Source organism: Glycine max, chromosome 2, assembly GCF_000004515.6.
Source record: "Glycine max cultivar Williams 82 chromosome 2, Glycine_max_v4.0, whole genome shotgun sequence".
In the NCBI taxonomy this organism is placed as follows: Eukaryota; Viridiplantae; Streptophyta; class Magnoliopsida; order Fabales; family Fabaceae; genus Glycine; species Glycine max.
In genome coordinates, this window is record NC_016089.4 from 15834087 (window position 1) to 15852721 (window position 18635).

At 32.2% G+C, this 18635-nt stretch overlaps 2 protein-coding genes across 2 annotated transcripts; one reads left to right on the plus strand and one right to left on the minus strand.

Annotated features, from left to right (window-relative positions):
* The first annotated feature begins 9113 nt into the window (after nucleotides 1–9113).
* LOC100791586 (RNA demethylase ALKBH10B) lies at nucleotides 9114–15063 on the plus strand. Its single transcript, XM_003520169.5, has 7 exons — nucleotides 9114–9780; nucleotides 11978–12108; nucleotides 12249–12366; nucleotides 12646–12747; nucleotides 12891–13006; nucleotides 13139–13293; nucleotides 14225–15063. Exons 1-7 carry the CDS (start codon nucleotides 9348–9350, stop codon nucleotides 14712–14714), a joined length of 1545 nt encoding a protein of 514 aa, XP_003520217.1. The 5' UTR covers nucleotides 9114–9347; the 3' UTR covers nucleotides 14715–15063.
* An 841-nt stretch (nucleotides 15064–15904) lies between these two features.
* Nucleotides 15905–17743, minus strand: LOC100792113 (BSD domain-containing protein 1). Its single transcript, XM_003520170.5, has one exon. The coding sequence runs from the start codon at nucleotides 17501–17503 to the stop codon at nucleotides 16127–16129; it is 1377 nt and encodes a 458-aa protein (XP_003520218.1). The 5' UTR covers nucleotides 17504–17743; the 3' UTR covers nucleotides 15905–16126.
* Between the last annotated feature and the right edge of the window lie 892 nt (nucleotides 17744–18635).

Genomic DNA, 18635 nt, shown 5'->3' on the forward strand with positions numbered 1-18635 from the left:
ACTTTTCTAAAGGGTACTTTAATTTTAACATGAACCTCTCTTGTGTGACCCAATCTCTTCACAAAAGGATCATGGTCATGGTGACTCCCACTCTTTCTTATTTTTTCCTCTCATTATGTCTTATTTTTTAAGGTCAGCTTAGCTCTCAAGAGTTACAAGAGATCAAGAAGACTATAGTCATGAGGGAGCAACTACTTTTTAATCTTATTCTTTTGTCTAGTTTTATTTTTTTTTCAATACACATTTCAGTTATGTTTCATGTTTGTCACCTAAAAATAAAGAATCTAGTAAAAAACAAATGTTCTTTGAATTATATTATCGATAGAAAAAGAATATAATAAAGCGTATAAAGTCAGCGACGGGCAAATATAAAGAACTAAAAAGTGAGTAGGTCTACTTTGTGATTTCAAGAATAAAAATTATTTACCATTCTTTTCGTATTAAATAATTCGTAGGTAAAAATACGACTCCCTTCTCTTTTTAATAATTCATTTGTCGTGAATAAGCCAATACAAATTTTAATATGATTTAGGTTAATAGAAATTTATTAATTTATTAGTTATATATGTAACATATCAAAACAATTTACATTCCATAAAATTAGTTTCTCTACCAAAAGAAAAATCGTTGAGACTTATGATATATTTTAAGTTTAGACTTTTTTCCCTTCAACTTTCCTTTTTGTAAAGTACGTGTCTATTGCGTGAGCTTTAGATCTTCGATGCATTTTTGCTTTTTTGTTTCGTAATCGCTTTAGATTTGTACAAATAGCAAAACTAAGGAGGATATATAGATAAACGATTGAACAAATAAATTGCAGACACACCTTATATACTTTTTTACTACTTTAATATCAATTCTTTTTAATATTTACTATTAAAATTTTACTGTAAAAATTAAAGTCAGTGGGGTTTTAGTTTTTATTTATCTCAATTACTACTAACGAAATAACACTCAAATTTAATTCTCTCTTTTATTCAACTCTAACTCCTCTCCTTTCTCATGGCTGATGCCTAATTATAATTTTTTAAAAGGTTTTTAATATCCTAATTTTATAATTAATTAGTTGATGACCCCCAAAATGTTTGAGACATCTAGATAATGGATAGTAAAAAAAATAAGATAAGGAGATTTATAATTTGTTATTGCTTATATTGTCATTTATCCTTGTTAGAAAAAAATAGGAGTCTCTTTGGTTCAAATTTTTTTATTATTTATAAATAACTATAAAATATTACTTTACTTTTTTTAAAATTGTATGAAAATAGTGAACATAATAAAATTTTCGTACGAATCTTTAAAAATAGGCAACAAAATAATTAATTAGACAACTTTCTTATAATTACGTATCTGTCAAAGTAGGGGGGGGGGGGGGGGAAACGAAATAAATTAAAATAAAATTGTCTCTAAGTTGAGGCTACTCTATGCATAAATTTTGTAGAAGTTGATTGCGACTAGAACTCTTTTTGTTGGTGAAAATGTGCAATGATCACGAGAATAATTAAAGCGTATCGATTTGTTATTGGCTGAAAGTTTGTCTTTCGTAATTATTTCCTTCCTTTCAATTTAACCTCCTTCAAAATGCAATGTTCGTTTTTGCCTATTGGCATGCCTTGTCAATTTTGCTTTGGACATTTGAATAGACTAGTGATAAATTTATCCAGATGGTAGTTAAAGTGACTTCAAATACAAAATGAATAAAATATGTAAAGGATAAAGATACGTATATTTTATTTTAAAATTGTAAGAAGTGCCAATAATGAATATTGCATTTGTGTGACCAAAATTAAAAATGTATATTGCCTATTGGCATGCCTTGTCAATAATGTATATTGCACCGACGGGAGTTGGCTGCTAAAGTGAATGCCAACTAAATAATTATGCATTTGTGTGACCAAAATTAAAAATGTAGTGGACCTCAAAAATTTGGCGTCCGTATATACGTTGTATTTCATGCCTACAATAAACATTTTTTAATTACTTATATTTTTTACAATCCTTTTCGTATCAAATAGGATTAAGAAGAACAACACATTCATTTCAAAATTTAAATTCGAAACTATTAATTAAATTAAAAAAATATTAGTGATTCATATGCTTTCTGTGATGCTTATCATAGATTGCATTCACAATATAAAATGATTTTTAAATAAATTAGAATAAAAGTAGGTTGGGAAAATTTTTCTTATTCGTTTATAGTCACAATTATATTATTTACTTAATTATTACTTATTAGCTAACATTACATAGCAATACTCAGTATTATTTTTAATGTTTATATTGTCAAACTCATTTAATTATCATATTACAGAAAAGGGAAGGAATCTTCCATCTTTCCGCAACAAATATTTGTTTGATTTTTGCTGATAAAAGAAAATTGTTTGATTTTCTATTAAGCTTCCTTTTTAACATGGTCCACGAAGAACAGCTTCTTGTTGGTTCTGTTTCTATTTCTATAGCTTGTATTGCAGCGAAATGTCAATTAAAGAATACCATAGTGGGAGGGAGAGAACGCTTCCGAGCCCTTTCGGGAAAGCTTAAATCGAAAATTCTCAAACTTTATTGCCTCAAAACTTTAACAAAGTGAATAAGAGACAGCAAGTCTCTTTACAAGAAAGAATCCCCTCTTAATTGGGTTAAAATGATAGAAAAGTCATTTACAATTTTTAGAATATAGGTTAAAATATGTTTTTTTTTTCTTTTACTAAAATTCATTTTAATTTGTTATGTTTTGAAATATTTAGTTTGGTCCTTATCTCTAAAATTTGATTTAATGTTGTGCTTTTGAAATAGTGATTATTTTTCTTTAATTTTATTTTTGGAGCACATTTTAAATAATTTCTTACAAATTTAAGATGTAAAATTTGTTCTATTAGATTTGTTTGCATAAAAATTATGAACCAGGACAACATTAACTCAAATTTTAGCGTTAAAGAATTAAAATAATTTTTTAAAAGATAAATTATCAAAACAAATTTTAATAAAAAGATGAAAGAGAAAAATTGAATGTCAGCGTAAAATCTAGGATAAAATATATTTTTGATGTTTGTTCTATTTTATAAATTTAAGTTTAGTCCCTATACTTTCAAATTGGTTGTTTGGTCATCAAACTTTGAAAAATAGGAAAATTTAATCTTTCATCTTTAACACAAATGGTTAATTTTTTATGGACTAAATATATTTATATGTTTTCAAAGTCTGAGAACGAAAATAATCTATTTAAAAAATGCAGGAATTGAAATAAAATTTATCTAAAAGTACGAGAACTAAAAACATACTTTATTCTAAGATAAATATTAACTAACATCCTTAGGATATTAACTAAAGCACTTTTGATTGAAAGACAAAAATTACATTATTCATAATCTTTTTAATATTTTCTTATAACTCTTACATTAAATATTTTTCTTTTTTAATTGCTTGGGAGACCTAGGAAAACATTTATTCTAAAATCTTAAATCTATAAGCCTAGCCAAGCTGATATAGAAGTGGCTCCATTTAATGGCTGGCTCAAGAAAACAGCATGAGTGCATGCGGTTGGGTAGCCACAAACAAAAGACACAGGCGAGGCTAGAAAGTCTACAACCACCACCACGGCACACAGCACACATACAACAGTGTCTAATGCGAGGATGTTGACATGTTCAAATAAAAGCCTCAAGTCAAGGTCACTTTACCTTAGTATCTATAACCCACTGGCCCCCCACCACTATTTGTAGTGGACCCTAATAATATGGTTCTATGCCCTAAGGGGGTCCCACACACATGGGGACATGCCTTTCACTTATTCCCTCATGTCATTTATTTCCCCCCTCCCAATTTTCATCATAATGAAGGCCAAATTTGCCATCACACTCTCAACCCCTTTGGATCCTTTTTTGTTTTATTGTTTAATGATTACATATTGGCCAACAGGTTGGTTGTAAAGTTGACTATTCAAGTTCAAGTTTTTTTTTATATATATATATATATATAAATTAATACATGTGAAAGCACGTGTTTTAATCTCTATATGATTTGCGGATTTTAATTACATTAATTCTCGAGAGGATTTTTTTTAAGAAATGAATGAAATCTGTCGTATATCAACTCTATTGTAATCTTTAAGTGTGCACTGTGGAATATCAATTTGGGATGCATAGCATACATGCATTCATATAAATTTCTAACAAAATTATTAAAAGGCAATTTTCATAATTGAAAATATATCATGATGTTTAACAAAGTATTGATGCGAAGGGCATGCACATTTTTTACGTTCAGATTTAACTTCAGGCCTTGTTGTCTGTGCGAGAAGCACAAAACTACAAGCTATGATCACATTTGTCCTTCTTTAATTTGGAATTATGAAATGCACTTCACTGATTAGCAAAAGTAACGTTTTTCTTACCACCATATGTCGCCATTTTAGTGTGCAGCACCGTCGCGTGAGATTTTTAAGAAGCCATTCCACAAATGAATTGACAAATAATAAATAAAAACAGTTATGAAAGTACGATTTAATGAATAATCAAAATGGTTGGTTGATAAAATGCAATTACATAATGTTTATTTATGTTCCTTAACGAACGATCTAAGATTCAAATATTCTGAGACCTAAGCTAGCCACCGGAAGGGCAATAGGGTGAAATGTCATACGCCTCTCTCTCAGTCGATTTAAATGGTCATCGGGTCACAATGAGCTATAATGGTGTAATGCATCATTAATTGGTTGACTTATGCATGATTACCATTGTTGCAAATTATTGCTGATTGTACGTGTCTTTTATATATACATTATTCCTAATTTGGGGATCAGATCTGCTGCAATTATTTATTTTTTAAAATAAGCAAAACAGAATATGTTACCTAGTTCAATATAAGAGGTACTCAACTGACAAAAAAAAAAAAAAGAGTTTACAAAAAGAACATACACATACCAAAGGTAGCTCCCACAGAAGTCTCACTAGTTGCAATTATTTTTTTCTATTTCACAAAATATTAACCTTTAAAATGTTTCATTTTGTATTAAAGCATATTTGGTTATTGTATTGGGATAGCAGAGAGCCCTCAGCTGAACACTAGGACCTCCTCTGGCCAAAAATGTTTCGGTCATCCAAATACATCTCAGCCTCGCTATAATCTAAAGAGATCAAGGAGACATTATTACTATCTTAATCTTACCCTTATCTAAAGTATTGTTTGGTAATCTTGAATTATATTTCTATTAATTAAGAGAGATAATGTCTATGAATGTTTTTTTACCCCATATATAGGGTTAGATTCTCAAGATAACGTAACAATTATTCTCATTAAAAAAAATATTCTTTTTACCTTACATTGCATCCTACTGACTTGAGTATCTGAATGTCAATCTTTTTTGCAAATATTTCCTACCAGTAGTAAACTAATATCAAAGGTGAAATATATTGATCGAGAGCTACTAGAAGGAATGAAGGAGAAAATTACCTAGGTATCCTCGTGAAGGTACAATTATAAAACTTAATTACCATTGGATGGATGGATAATTATTTGATTACATCCTGAGCAATTATGGATTAAATAGTAGGAGATTCAATTTCCTAGTTGAGCATAGACATACAAAATGATTATAGTTTTGATGAGTTTACTATATGCCTATGTGAAAATAGGCCAGGTTACGCTAAGTTTTTTTATTTGAACCTACCTTATAGTTAATTTGCCTTGTTTATCTCAAACCTTTTTTAAGGATTTGATTTAATCTACAAGCTTCTTTAAAGACCTATTTTATAATAATTTAATATCAAAATAAAGATATATATATATATATAACTTTATAAAAGTCAAATTTAACTTATTTATGTGACACAAATATATTTTAAAATATAATCTGACATTCATAATGACTCACTTAAAAATATTATACAATAATAAATTTAAATAGGACATAATTTTATTTTTGATAAACTTATAAGTTTAACTTTAACTTTTTCATGTAGATTAACATGCTCAACATTTAAAAAAGATAAATAAATGTTAAAGTTTAATATATTATAACAAATTTAATATAACAATAATGATAATAACACTAACAACAATTTCCTAAAAGAATATGACCTAAAGGATTTTTTGAATCACCTAAAGTCTGACATTTTTAACTTAGATCTTAATAAAAACCTTGGCCTAATATATTTCCTAAAAAAATATGACCTAACTTAAACCTAATGTAGGCTAGGTTATATGGTCGAACTATTTGACATATTTTCACTCCTAGTCAAACCTTGAAGGATCTAAAACTCATCTGGGACCTATTATTTTAAACTAGTTTAAAAATTCTAATGCATAAGGAAAGAGCTAGATTCCCTAATTCGGTGCCCAAAACCCCTTAAAAATACTGATATTCTATTTGATGTAACAAGAAGATAATTTTCTTCCAAGTTGAAACATAACATATCCTTGAGTGTATCATATGCATTTGTCGTCTGAGTATTTACTTTAATCAATATTTATAATTTGGAGCTTAAAACTGCTTAAATCGATAACCCAATTTTCAAGTTGAAATTACAGCCCAATCCGAAACAGTTTGAATTCAGAAATGTCAAACATATCATGGGAGGAAGGGGAAGAAAATAGGACTTGTACTTTTCATTCCAGAAACGATGATTGGATTTGACTCTTTATGCCACAAAATTACAACAACAAAAAATGCCCCATTAAAATAAAAAGGTTTTCATTATTTTTTTAAATTTCCTCTTTTTTCCTCCTTCAATTCGTATCGAAAGTTATTGCCACAATAGCGTGACATAACATATCATGATTTAAAGTTAAAATATCAAAATATCAGCGTATATAATTAATAAACTTATGGATTAAAATGAATAAAAATTAAAATTAAAATGTGGTTACAGTATCATAATCAGCATTAAGTTGATTCAAATAAAATTATATTTTAACCAATTTCAAATAACATTCGAGTTTAAATCTTATAAATAAATTTTTTTATTAAGGGTGTGATGTACACATTGGTAATTTTGATTACCCTTTATTTAATAGCATGTTTTGTTTGATATTTTTTAGTGTGAAGGTGGATCCAACTGAAACAAAAAATATTTACTTTCGCCTCAATTGAAAAATATGGACGTAAATAATTTGGAAGACATGAATTGTGAACTCAAATCCAAACACACCATAAGTGTTCTTGCTCTTGATTCTCAAACATCCATTTTGGGGTGCTAAATCTATGGCTTTCTCTCTCCCTCGTAAACTTTATATTTATGGTTAGTTAGGTCCAGAACAGATGCCGTGAGATCAACCAAACGAAAACGATCTTGCTCGAGACATTAATATGTGTGGTTTTTTTTTTATCATAAAGAGGAAATGCTAAATTTTCCAATCTGTTTTACCGAGGATGACACAGGGAACAAGAAAAACGCGGCAATAGAAAATTTCATTTGTGCTCTATGTGAAGTAATGGAATTGTGGTAGTGCAAACCAACTAACCTATTTGTTTTTTTGTTATTTAAGGGGCTTGGACATACACCAACTAGCAAATTTTATTTCTTAGCCTTTTAGCATGCTTCGTGCAAGCTTTTGCCAAAAAAGTCAAAACAAAAGAAGCTTTTAGTAAATAGATTAATTTAAAAAATTCTTGCCTGATTCAATATTTAATAATTCCAATCATTCAAACAAAAAACTTACCTTATATTGTAACCAAGTTAACCATAATAACTAGGTTATAAAAACTAAGCAAGTGATGCCAACTCAATCAACTTAGAGGTCTACCACGTGATCACTTGTTGAGACCATGAACTTCTAAGTTGGTCGTGTAATAAAAAAATAATAAAACATTGGTCATCAACATCACCTGAAATCTGATCACTTTGTCCAAAGACAAATAAATACTCAATTTCTCAAATATCTTTGACACAACATATTAGTCTTGAGTATGAGAAGCATATATAAGCCTTTTCCTCAACGACTCCTCGATGTTATTTAATCATCAAACATGCCATTGCCTATAAATATATATACCCGCGATTCCCTTCTTTAGGTATGTTCCTCTAATATAATTAGTTGTTACTTTGCCAAAAACTTAGTTGAATGTTAAAGTCTTTGCGGATAACATTAACATTACTTCTTTTTCAACAACATTTATGAAATTTAAGTAGCCATAGAGCGAAACAATAACAAATAACACTTGTATGTGTTGAAAAGCAATTTTTTAACTAAAAATACTCACATGCATTAAGTTTTTTCAAAGACAAAATTAGTTAAACCTAAACTAATATATTCAACATTAATTTTTTTTATATAAATTGCAATGCTGTTAAGAAGCATTTAATACATATTAAATGCATTTAATTATTTAATAATTATTTATACCTATTTGATGTTAACAATACATGTTTCTTTTACTCAAACAATGCGTGTTATAAATGTAGAAAGTAGTTATTTAAATTTAGTTATCATATATTCTTTTGGCTAGACAGTTAAATCATCATATTAAACCATACAAGTTACATTAAGAATATAAACAATATTAATTTTATGCTTTAAATATAATTATCTAAATTTTAATAAACATTAATTTTTACATTTGTAACACTGGTTAATATTTGTCAAAGCTGCAGTATCTTTTATTGATTCAACTGATTGTATATTCTAGTAACAATGGTGAGCACTTAAATAAGATCAAAAGCATAAACTAAAATGGACAGCAACCAATTACGCGAGTATCATAAAACAACATCTATATAATAACTCCCTATCTTTGTTAAACTGACGCTAATCATAAGATGTTTTCAACTCCTACATTAATTATTTTTAAAAAAAAAAGTTAAATTCATGATTGAGTTTTTGTTTTTATTTTATATAAACCATATGTATTCTCAAATTCAAGATCTATGCTAAGATACTTTAATTCAGTTGTAAATAATATTTTTTCAATTTTTACGAATTAAAAAAATTGAGACCCTAGGATGTGGCTAGCTAGATCGAATAAATTTACGTGAGTTGATATAGTATTGGATAAATTATTTTTATATATTTATAATCTTGAAAAAGAAGGAATAATTTAGGTTTGATTTAATTTTGTTGTGGAATTATGGTAGGCAAGCACGTGAAATGGCGTGAGATGGTGCCACGTTAAGTGCAGAAGGAAGCTGAGGAGTGAGGAGGTTCATATATAACATAACTCCACATACATGCATTGCATACATTAGAGAGGATGGAGTATTTAAGCTCACACCGTAACACATAATAACCATACTAAATTCGTAAACCCTTTTCTCAAAGCACAGGCTTAGTTATATACCTTCTTCTTCTTCGACCTTCGATTTGGGCCCAACACAAACGCACCATTGGCTCCGATCACTGCGCGACCCAATTCCATGGCGGCTGGCCCTACAACAACATCACCCTCCGATCGACCCACCATGGTCCCTCCCCCAATGCTCGTCTCCGACTCCTTCGCCAAGGACGCCATCCTCGCCTGGTTCCGCGGCGAGTTCGCTGCCGCCAACGCCATCATCGACGCCCTCTGCGCCCACCTCTCCGCCTCCTCCGCCCACGATTACGACGCCGTCTTCACCGCCATCCACCGCCGCAGGCTCAACTGGATCCCCGTCCTCCAGATGCAGAAGTACCACTCCATCGCCGACGTCACGCTCGAGCTCGCCAGACTCGCCGACAGAAACCACAACTCTGCCGCCGCCGAACACGAAACCGACGACAAAACGACGCCGTCGGAGAGTGTCGGAAATGGTGGTGGCGGTGACGAACACGAGGAGTATGAGTCCCCCGAGAGCGAGATTACTGATTCAGGTAAATAAAATAATTCAACTCTTTTTTTCTAATTTCTCACTTTCTATTTTATTTTCGTGTGAATTAATTCCTCACTTTCTAAATGGAAATGAAAATTTAATTATCATCACAAGGTACACTTGGTGTTGGTTTCTCAACTCTTTCACGGGTTTCTTTCTGTTCCTTCCTTTTATTCAAAATCGAAACGCGGAATTTTCAGAAACGGTCGGGAAAAAATTGAAGGATCATTTTGTTGGGATCATTTATTAATCGCTGATGAAAATTCAATAGTTTTTCTCTGGAGATCTTTTTGACTGAAATAAAGCCTGAAACTTTATGTCTCTCTTGAAAAGAGCGATTTTTTTTATTGTTATTCTTTTTCATGGTTCAAGTGTTGGAAAAGAAAAATAAATTGTGCCAAGAAATCCAATGTAGTACGAATTTGTTTTGTGTACCGTTTCATTTGTTGAAGTCAAAGTTCAGTTGCGCAAAATTTTGATGACGTTAAATTCCATGATTTTGAAGCAAAAGAAAAGCATATGTTAAAATTTAGGCTTGTATTTATAGATGTAGGAGTAGTATTAAAGTAAAGGAGAGTAGTGAGAGACGCAGGGCATGTGGTTGATAATTATTTTGATTACTTAAATGGGGTTTACAGGTATGAGAACAACGGGGCACAAGAAAAGAAAAAGGTTCGGTGTTACGGTTAAATTGGGGGAGTGAGAAATAGTATTAAATAGCAGAACTAGGTTAAGGTTGGAATTGGAACTAAGTATAGATCTAGAAGTGTGTGCAATGATTTTTATTACAGGGTAGGGGACCACATAAGGCGAGTGAATGATGTGTCTTGCATCTTCCTCTGAGTTTGCGGGTCAACTTTGTCTTGGTTGCTCCTTGGCTTAGGGATCCAAATCCGATTAGCTGACCTGATTTGATTTATATTTGTTACCAAACACCACGCACCAGCCATCGGGTCAAATTTTATTTTTCTTTTGTCGATAAATATTACTTATTAATTTTTTTATTAACAAGATATTTGAATTCATGATTTATTCATCTTTTTTTCTTCACATTAAACAAACTTATTATATATATATATATATGATTGTTTCAGATTAAATTATAATATAAAATTGTTTTATATTACCATTCTATAATTTATTTTCTCTTAAATGTATTTAATGTTTAATTTAAAAAATATTATTTTTATTCTCATAATTTTTTTATTAATTTGGTACACGTAAAAATAGAATATTTTTGTTAATATTTGGTAACTTTGTCAAAACATTGTTGTTTCATTTTCTTCTCTACTAAGAAAGTGCAAGAAAATCACCTAGCAAGTAATGAAAATTTGCAATTTTCAATGATATTTAGTCACTAGAAATTGTTTAATTCATTTGGGAGATTTAATCACCACAAATTATTTAATTCACTTCTAATCAAATTACATGTTTAAGTTTGTTTATCATGTCAGATAATTATTGTATACCGGAATTACTACTGAAAACCAATAAAAATATATTACATTTTTTCAAAGACCAAATTAATATAAAAAATTGTATGAGAACAAAATTAATACTTTTTAAAATTTATACGAATTTCAAACATATTTTACTCTATTTTTTTTTTATAGATTATTAGAAAGATTAGTAAAAATATATGTAACTGATTCATATACATATTAAAATAATTGAAAGAAAAGAAAAACCCAGCTGCAAATGCTTGAGCAAAGAAAAAGAGAGAGAATATGTTGAATGAGCAGGATGTATTTATTTGGAAAAGAGACATGTAGTAAATGCTTGCACTGGCCCGTCCCTTTTGGCACTAAATATGTAATGTGCTGGTGGACTCACATTGGTGGTGGGCAACAACGAATAACGATTTTTTTTGGAAGAAGACAAATGTTTCTTGACAATTGTTGCATTTTGAATGTTCAGTTAACATACTTGTTTAATTGCAATGTCACAATGCTGTAGTAAACAATGACCACAAGGGTTGACTAAATCATAACAATGAAAGGACAGTAAAGTAAACGGGAAAGTAGAAACAGTCTAACACATATGCAGAGCCAGTTAATCGATGACATTCATTTAACTTATTTGGGGAAACGAAGCCTATGTATGCAGTGTTGTCTACTGTATTAATGCTTAGGATGGAAATATTTTTGTCCTTTTCTGAGTATTGAAGTTTGCATGGAATTTTTTGGGTTCATGTGCAGGATCTCAAGAAATGCAGGCTAGTCCCATGAACGTTAATATATGTTCCAATCATGAAGAGTGTGAAGGACGTTCTTCACAGTTTAAGTTGACAAAAGGCTTCGCAGCAAAAGAGTCAGTGAAGGGACATATGGCAAGTTCTTTTTTCCAAAAGCTAAATTTACATTCTTTTTAAAAAAAAGAAGAATGGATACAGAGTTTTCATAACCCCACTAGTTTATGCCATAAGAAGCAGTCGGTTTTGCTTATTAAACAGCTGATTGAAATTAACAGGTGAATGTAGTAAAAGGATTGAAGTTATATGAGGACATTTTCACTGATTCAGAACTGTGCAAGCTAACAGATTTTGTGAATGAGATCCATGCTGCTGGCCAGAATGGGGAACTGTCAGGTAAACCACCCACCACTGATCTTTGTGTGTGTCTGTGTATTCTCATTTTTTATTTCTTTATAGTATCATGAATCATGACAATATTAGAGGGTATGTTTGTTTGGACAGTCATACTTTCTTTCTTGTGAAATTGTTGTGACTATATTTCTTCCTTGTATTTGTTTTACTTTCTTTGTCGTCAATCACATTACGTGTTTAAACACAGATATACCTAATGCAAGCTGTTTTTGTTGTGTGCATTCTTAAAAATACTAACCAAATATTCTTGTATACATGTAGGTGAAACTTTTATATTATTCAACAAGCAGATGAAAGGGAACAAGAGAGAGCTGATTCAACTGGGTGTTCCAATATTTGGACAGATAAAGGAGGACGCAAAAAGTAAGATTATTAAAGAAATTGTGATAACATATAACTGTTTTACTTTACCATAACTATTTGGTTCTTCTGATTTTAGATATTGCATAAATGAATCTAGTGATTCTCTTCTTATTCTGTTTTTCATTTTCAATTTTTGTTTAAAGGCAATATAGAGCCAATTCCAGTACTTCTCCAAGGTGTCATTGATCACCTTATTCAGTGGCAATTACTTCCCGAGTACAAAAGACCAAATGGTTGTATCATCAACTTCTTTGAAAAGGTAAATACTGTATACTTTCCCGCTGACTCCTCTTAAGTTCTACCTGGTATTAGTTAAATAGGTACCACAATCATTTACATTGAACAATGAAATAACCATTTAGCAATATCTATATAATTTCATTATTTTTAGGGGGAGTTTTCTCAGCCATTCCTGAAACCACCGCATCTGGATCAACCTGTGTCCACACTTCTTCTCTCTGAATCAGCTATGGCTTTTGGGCGTATACTTATGAGTGAAAATGATGGGAACTACAAGGGGCCACTCACGCTCTCACTGAAGCAGGGGTACATATTAAAGAACTTATACTATTTGCAGTCCTAATCTTCCATTTATTAATTAAGATTCTAGTCACAATGCTGGATACAAAGGAAGAAGTACCTTCAACATTTATAGGACAGAATGTAAGTGAATAAGGTGAAGTGCTAGTTTTATAGAGGATGCAACTATGCCTTCATATAATACATATATCATCGAGTTAGATTGCTTCTCTGCTTTTCTTTTTCTCTTGAGTAACAAACAAACTTGCGGACACTCAAGGGAAGGACAGAAATGTATTGTCATAGAAATATCAATTGTTAGATTGTAGTTAAAGTGACACCTAGTGTACTTTTTCAGTGTTGTCATAAGGGTCACATTATAAGGGTCCAATCTGCCCCTGAAAAGCTTACTTTTCCATGCATAATCTGTATGTCACTCATGTAGTAATTATATATATAGTGTATTGAACAGGAAACTTGCATAATGCAGCAGGGTGTAACTTTCATTTGCAAAGTCCGATTCTTGTTCTAAGTTTAAGCATCAAGTCCTTAAATATGCTAAATGTCTGATTAGCTGCTGAAATATTTTTAAGGAATGTTAATTATGACTATCATTTGATGGTGAGTCCATGGCCTCAGGCCATTTTAGTTGTGTTAGCATGTGATTCCAGACTTCCCCTGGTTGGATAAGACTTTTGTTGTTATTGTTGTAGAGCATTCAGTTCCAACATTCAATTAGGGGATGCATCCAGAATCCAGATGTACGGATAGGATTGGCACATGAGGCATATAACTTCTTTGTTTTATTATGATGATTAATATTGTAAGCACCAGTAGAAAAGTTGCAGGATGTGTCTCTTGTGCAAGGAAATTGAACTTACCATACACAACACCACTCGTATTTTGAACTGATGCGTAGCATGTAAATGACTAGGACCAAACACCTTTAATTTTGCAGGTCTCTTTTAGTGATGAGAGGAAACAGTGCTGACATGGCAAGGCACGTAATGTGTCCATCCCCTAACAGAAGGGTCAGCATCACCTTCTTCAGAGTGAGGCCAGACTCCAACCAATGCCAAACACCAACTCCCACTACCATGACAAGTGCAATGACTATGTGGCAACCGGGCATTGCTGCTAGTCCATATGCTTTGCCAAATAGTGCTCTAACTAGCTATGAGGGTATGGACATGAACATGATGCCCAAATGGGGAATGCTTCACGCTCCAATGGTGATGCTTACTCCTATGCGTCCTGTGGCGCTGAACCCTCGCAAACTTGCTGGTGGTGGGACTGGGGTGTTTTTGCCCTGGAATGTGCCATCTAGAAAACCTGCCAAGCATCTTCCCCCACGTGCACAAAAAGGAAGGCTTCTCACATTACCTTCCTCCGTTGAACCACAAATGGGAGAGTCCACTTCTGAACCAAGCATTTGTGTTGAAGGATAAGGACAAGTTTAGTTCTGAAAGCAGCCTTGGGTTTGAAGAAATCTGAATCAAGAAAGGTGACTTCCACGACTCAGCTATTTGCTCTACACTGTTGAAATTTTGTTGTACAAACACAAACGCCCCCCCCCCCCCAAGTGCTGCAATGAAAGAGCAGTTTGGTTCTTCTTCATCTTTTTTCCCTTTGGATAGAGTAGAGTCTAGTGGTGTTCAAAACGGTTTCCCATGTTTGCCAATCACCGCAAGAGCTTAGTAGAGTAGTCAAGCTTTCAAATTTAAAGTGTGAATTATATCTGATGGTAGCTTTTTGTAAGAATGATATTTTAAGTTAAAAAGACAAATCAATTCGTCACCAGAATGCTTACTTACAATCATCTACTTAACTCGCTGTTATTATTTGTGGATTGTTTTAATTATTCTTTTATCGGTTAGATAAGTAGCTACTTCCGGTCTCATAAGTACACGCTTAATGCAATTTCTGTCAAATATTTTCCACGATTTATATTATTCATACAATACTCTTTATAGCATTTTTATCCTTTTTTTTATCTTTATTGCATCGCTCATCACAAACTTCTCTTTCTTTTCTTCTCATCTCTCTTTTCTTTCATACAGAAGTTATACAAAAACAAACTACAGTTACCATTTCTCATTTCCAGCATATATCCGTGTTACTGGTGCGATGCAGCTGTGGCTTTTTACCTTTTCCTTTTATATAATTCATACCAAAGTGAATTATTGACTTCAATTCATTATGTCCGTTTCTAGATTTGCTAGACTTTATCTACGTGAAATCATGAATAACATTATAACTGCCTTGATAATCAACATCCAAAATCTTAAGGGGGAAATGAATGGAATGTTGGTTGTCTATTTTGAAAGCTTGCCGCAGTCCAATTTGAAAAGTGTCAAGACTTAGCGAGACTTTTGGGTTTAGCAGTGTCTGTGACGTACTCTATGTCTGAGTTTTTCTAATTTGATTTTAGCCATTTCTTGAATCTTGATTTTTAAAAGAACTGCGGGAAAGTCGTTTGTTTACTCTGTTTTGATTTGGTTACTCATGTTTCAAGACAAAATGAGCATAACTCAAGTTTCTTAAAGGAATATATTACTGGTCACAAATAATTAGTACTGATTCATAAGTTGTCAAATAAAAGGCAGAGACAGACTTAGAACAGGAGATAGGAAATGTCTGTCTGATAATGGTCACCATATATTGATGAATAACCAAAATAAAGAACAGAATATGAAACAATAACATAGAAACAGTTACTTTTCATGCATTTTAGGGATAGAACAGATAACAATACTACTTCTATCCCAGTTTCTGAAAGTATAAAAACACCGACAAATTTCTTTACGTGAAAATGACACTTACACCATATACTTCCATTGAGAAATCATAATAGAATGCATTAAACACTTGAAGCCTTAGCAGGCTCATCATCATCATCTTCAATGTCCCAACTCAAGTCTTCGTCTTCTTCTGCAGCACTAAGCCGCTTCCGCAAATCAACTTTGCTTGTGCCACCACTCTGCATTGTTTTCTTTTCATCAATACTGCTAAGATCCTCAATGTCATCCCACCCAAGGTCCTCCTCCTCCTTATTTGCCGATTGCTGAATTTCAACCGTGAAAGACTCATTACCTTTACCAGAAGTTTTCTCATCACCAACCTCCCTATCCTTTACCACCTTCTCATCGGATTCACTTGTCGAATCATTCTTGCTCACACCATCATCCGCTTTTGACTTCGATGCCTCATCAACACCACCCCTGTCACCAACAGATTCAGATTTCTCAACTTGTGATTCTTCAACAGACTTATCCACCTTGTTGCCAACTTCCTCACTTTCCAATAAATTGTCTTTCTTTTGTTCCTTAGACTCCTCTTCCACATCCAATCTCTTTGTTCCCTCTTCATTGCCATCAACATGTAAGTGGGTATTATCCACATTTTCACCACCAACCTCTTTATTCATAATCACAGGTTTGGCATCACATCTAATCCCACCATCGTCATTCTCATCGTCTTCAACATCCCAACTCAAATCCTCATCTTCCCCAGATATTCCACTTACAAGCCTAACCCTAACATCTTCAGCTTTCTTGAGCTTATAAACCTTATAATAATACCTATACCAGAAAGTTTCATTATCAACACTATTTGGAACAACCTTTTTGTAAACACTCTCCATAGCATCATTCTCTCTGAAAAGCCCCTCCATTTCCTCACCCTTCCCCTCCAACGAAAACCCTAATTTCCACTCATTGAACTCATTCAAATCCTCGGGCTCCTCGGAGTAAGTGCTAACATCACCCTGAATAGCACGAACCTGAGCGTCGAACCTACTGTACCGAACCGAATCGAGGCTCTTTCTATTGGCGCTGTTACTATCGGAATCGGAATCGAGATTGACGGCGAGGATGGCGTCCTTACCTTGAGATATGATCTGAGCCGTTCCTTTCACGACGGTGTTTCCGAACTCATCGATGACGTGGCCCACGGTCCCGAGAGAACCCTGCGCGACCTCGATCTCTTTCTTCAAACCGGTGCCGAATTCCTGCAGATCGCGACGGTAGGTCTCAATTATGGATTCCGATTTCGATGTAAGGGTTTTGATGAGGCCGCCGAAGTTCCAACCGTCGCCGCCGCCTCCTCCGGCAGCGGACTCGGTGGCATTCGATCGGGGCGGGGAATGGGGATCCGGTGCTTTGTCTGGCGATGCATGGTTGGATCCGGGTCGTGGAGGATCCGGGTCTTCGGAAAAAACGGATTTGAAGATATTCATTAGCAGTGGACAGAACAGAATGGTGATGGTAAGAAGTACAAGTATAACATAATTTATGCCATTCCTGATTCAGAAGCTTAAAAATGAATGCTTACACTTCTAAGATCTAGATAAAAAAATATTCTAGTAGCAAATAGAAATAAATTCCAATTAGGCCAGAGCCAAGTACCCAACTGTATTCATTTGATAGGAAGTTATTGGGCTCGTAATTCGATTTATTTTAGTTCAACGCAATTAAATTTAAACTTGACAACAATTCAATTTAAGTATTGAACTCATTGGCTAAATTCGATTCAACATTTTGATTATATCACATGTTTTTATTTATATATTTATTTCATGTAAAAATAAAATTAATATAAAATGAATTATACGAATATATAGTGAGAGAAAGTTGGTAAAAAAAAATAGATAGAGGAAGGGAGAGAGAACTACTTTTTAAACTAAATGTGTTGATCAAATGCATAATCCAACTCCTTTATATAATGAGTTTCATTAACCAAATTATATGAATTAATTATTGAATTGAATCTCAAATTAATTTCAAATTAGTTTAGTTCATTGCCAACCTTAATTCTAATATTCGTTATTCCTTTTTCTACTTGAAAAAAAATATTATTGTTATTGTTGATTTTTTTAAAATGTTTATAGTAGTGATAATTGGAATTGAAACTAAGAACTCATTCATATTACTTTAACCTCTCACTAGGTCAACCCTAATTGGATACATTGTTGACATTACATGGCTCAAGGTGTCATTATTCAACATCAACTTACTTTGCATTGTCCATATATATATATATATATATATATATATATATATATATATATATATATATATATATATATATTAGTATAGTTTGTTTTTTAATTTAATTTTATCCAAGTCTTAAATAGTATTATAGATTATAAATGCTATAATTATTATTATTATTATTATTATTATACCTTTTTTAATTCACTTAGAATGAAAAATGAAATAGTAACATATGAATATTAGCGTGTGTAATATTTTTAAAAAAAGAGTAACTCCTATAAATAACAATACTTATAGAAAAGTAATACTTATTATTGTTAAATCATACATATAAAATTTGAAACATATAATTATTCTTATAAATAATTTTTTGAA

Bases quoted from the DNA above. Each gene is read 5' to 3' on its own strand.
- LOC100791586 (XM_003520169.5), top strand. From the start codon at position 9,348: ATGGCGGCTGGCCCTACAACAACATCACCCTCCGATCGACCCACCATG. The intron at 12,367-12,645 runs GTAAACCACCCA...GTATACATGTAG, and splicing joins CCAGAATGGGGAACTGTCAG to GTGAAACTTTTATATTATTC. The intron at 13,294-14,224 runs GTACATATTAAA...TTAATTTTGCAG, and splicing joins ACGCTCTCACTGAAGCAGGG to GTCTCTTTTAGTGATGAGAG.
- LOC100792113 (XM_003520170.5), bottom strand. From the start codon at position 17,503: ATGAATATCTTCAAATCCGTTTTTTCCGAAGACCCGGATCCTCCACGA.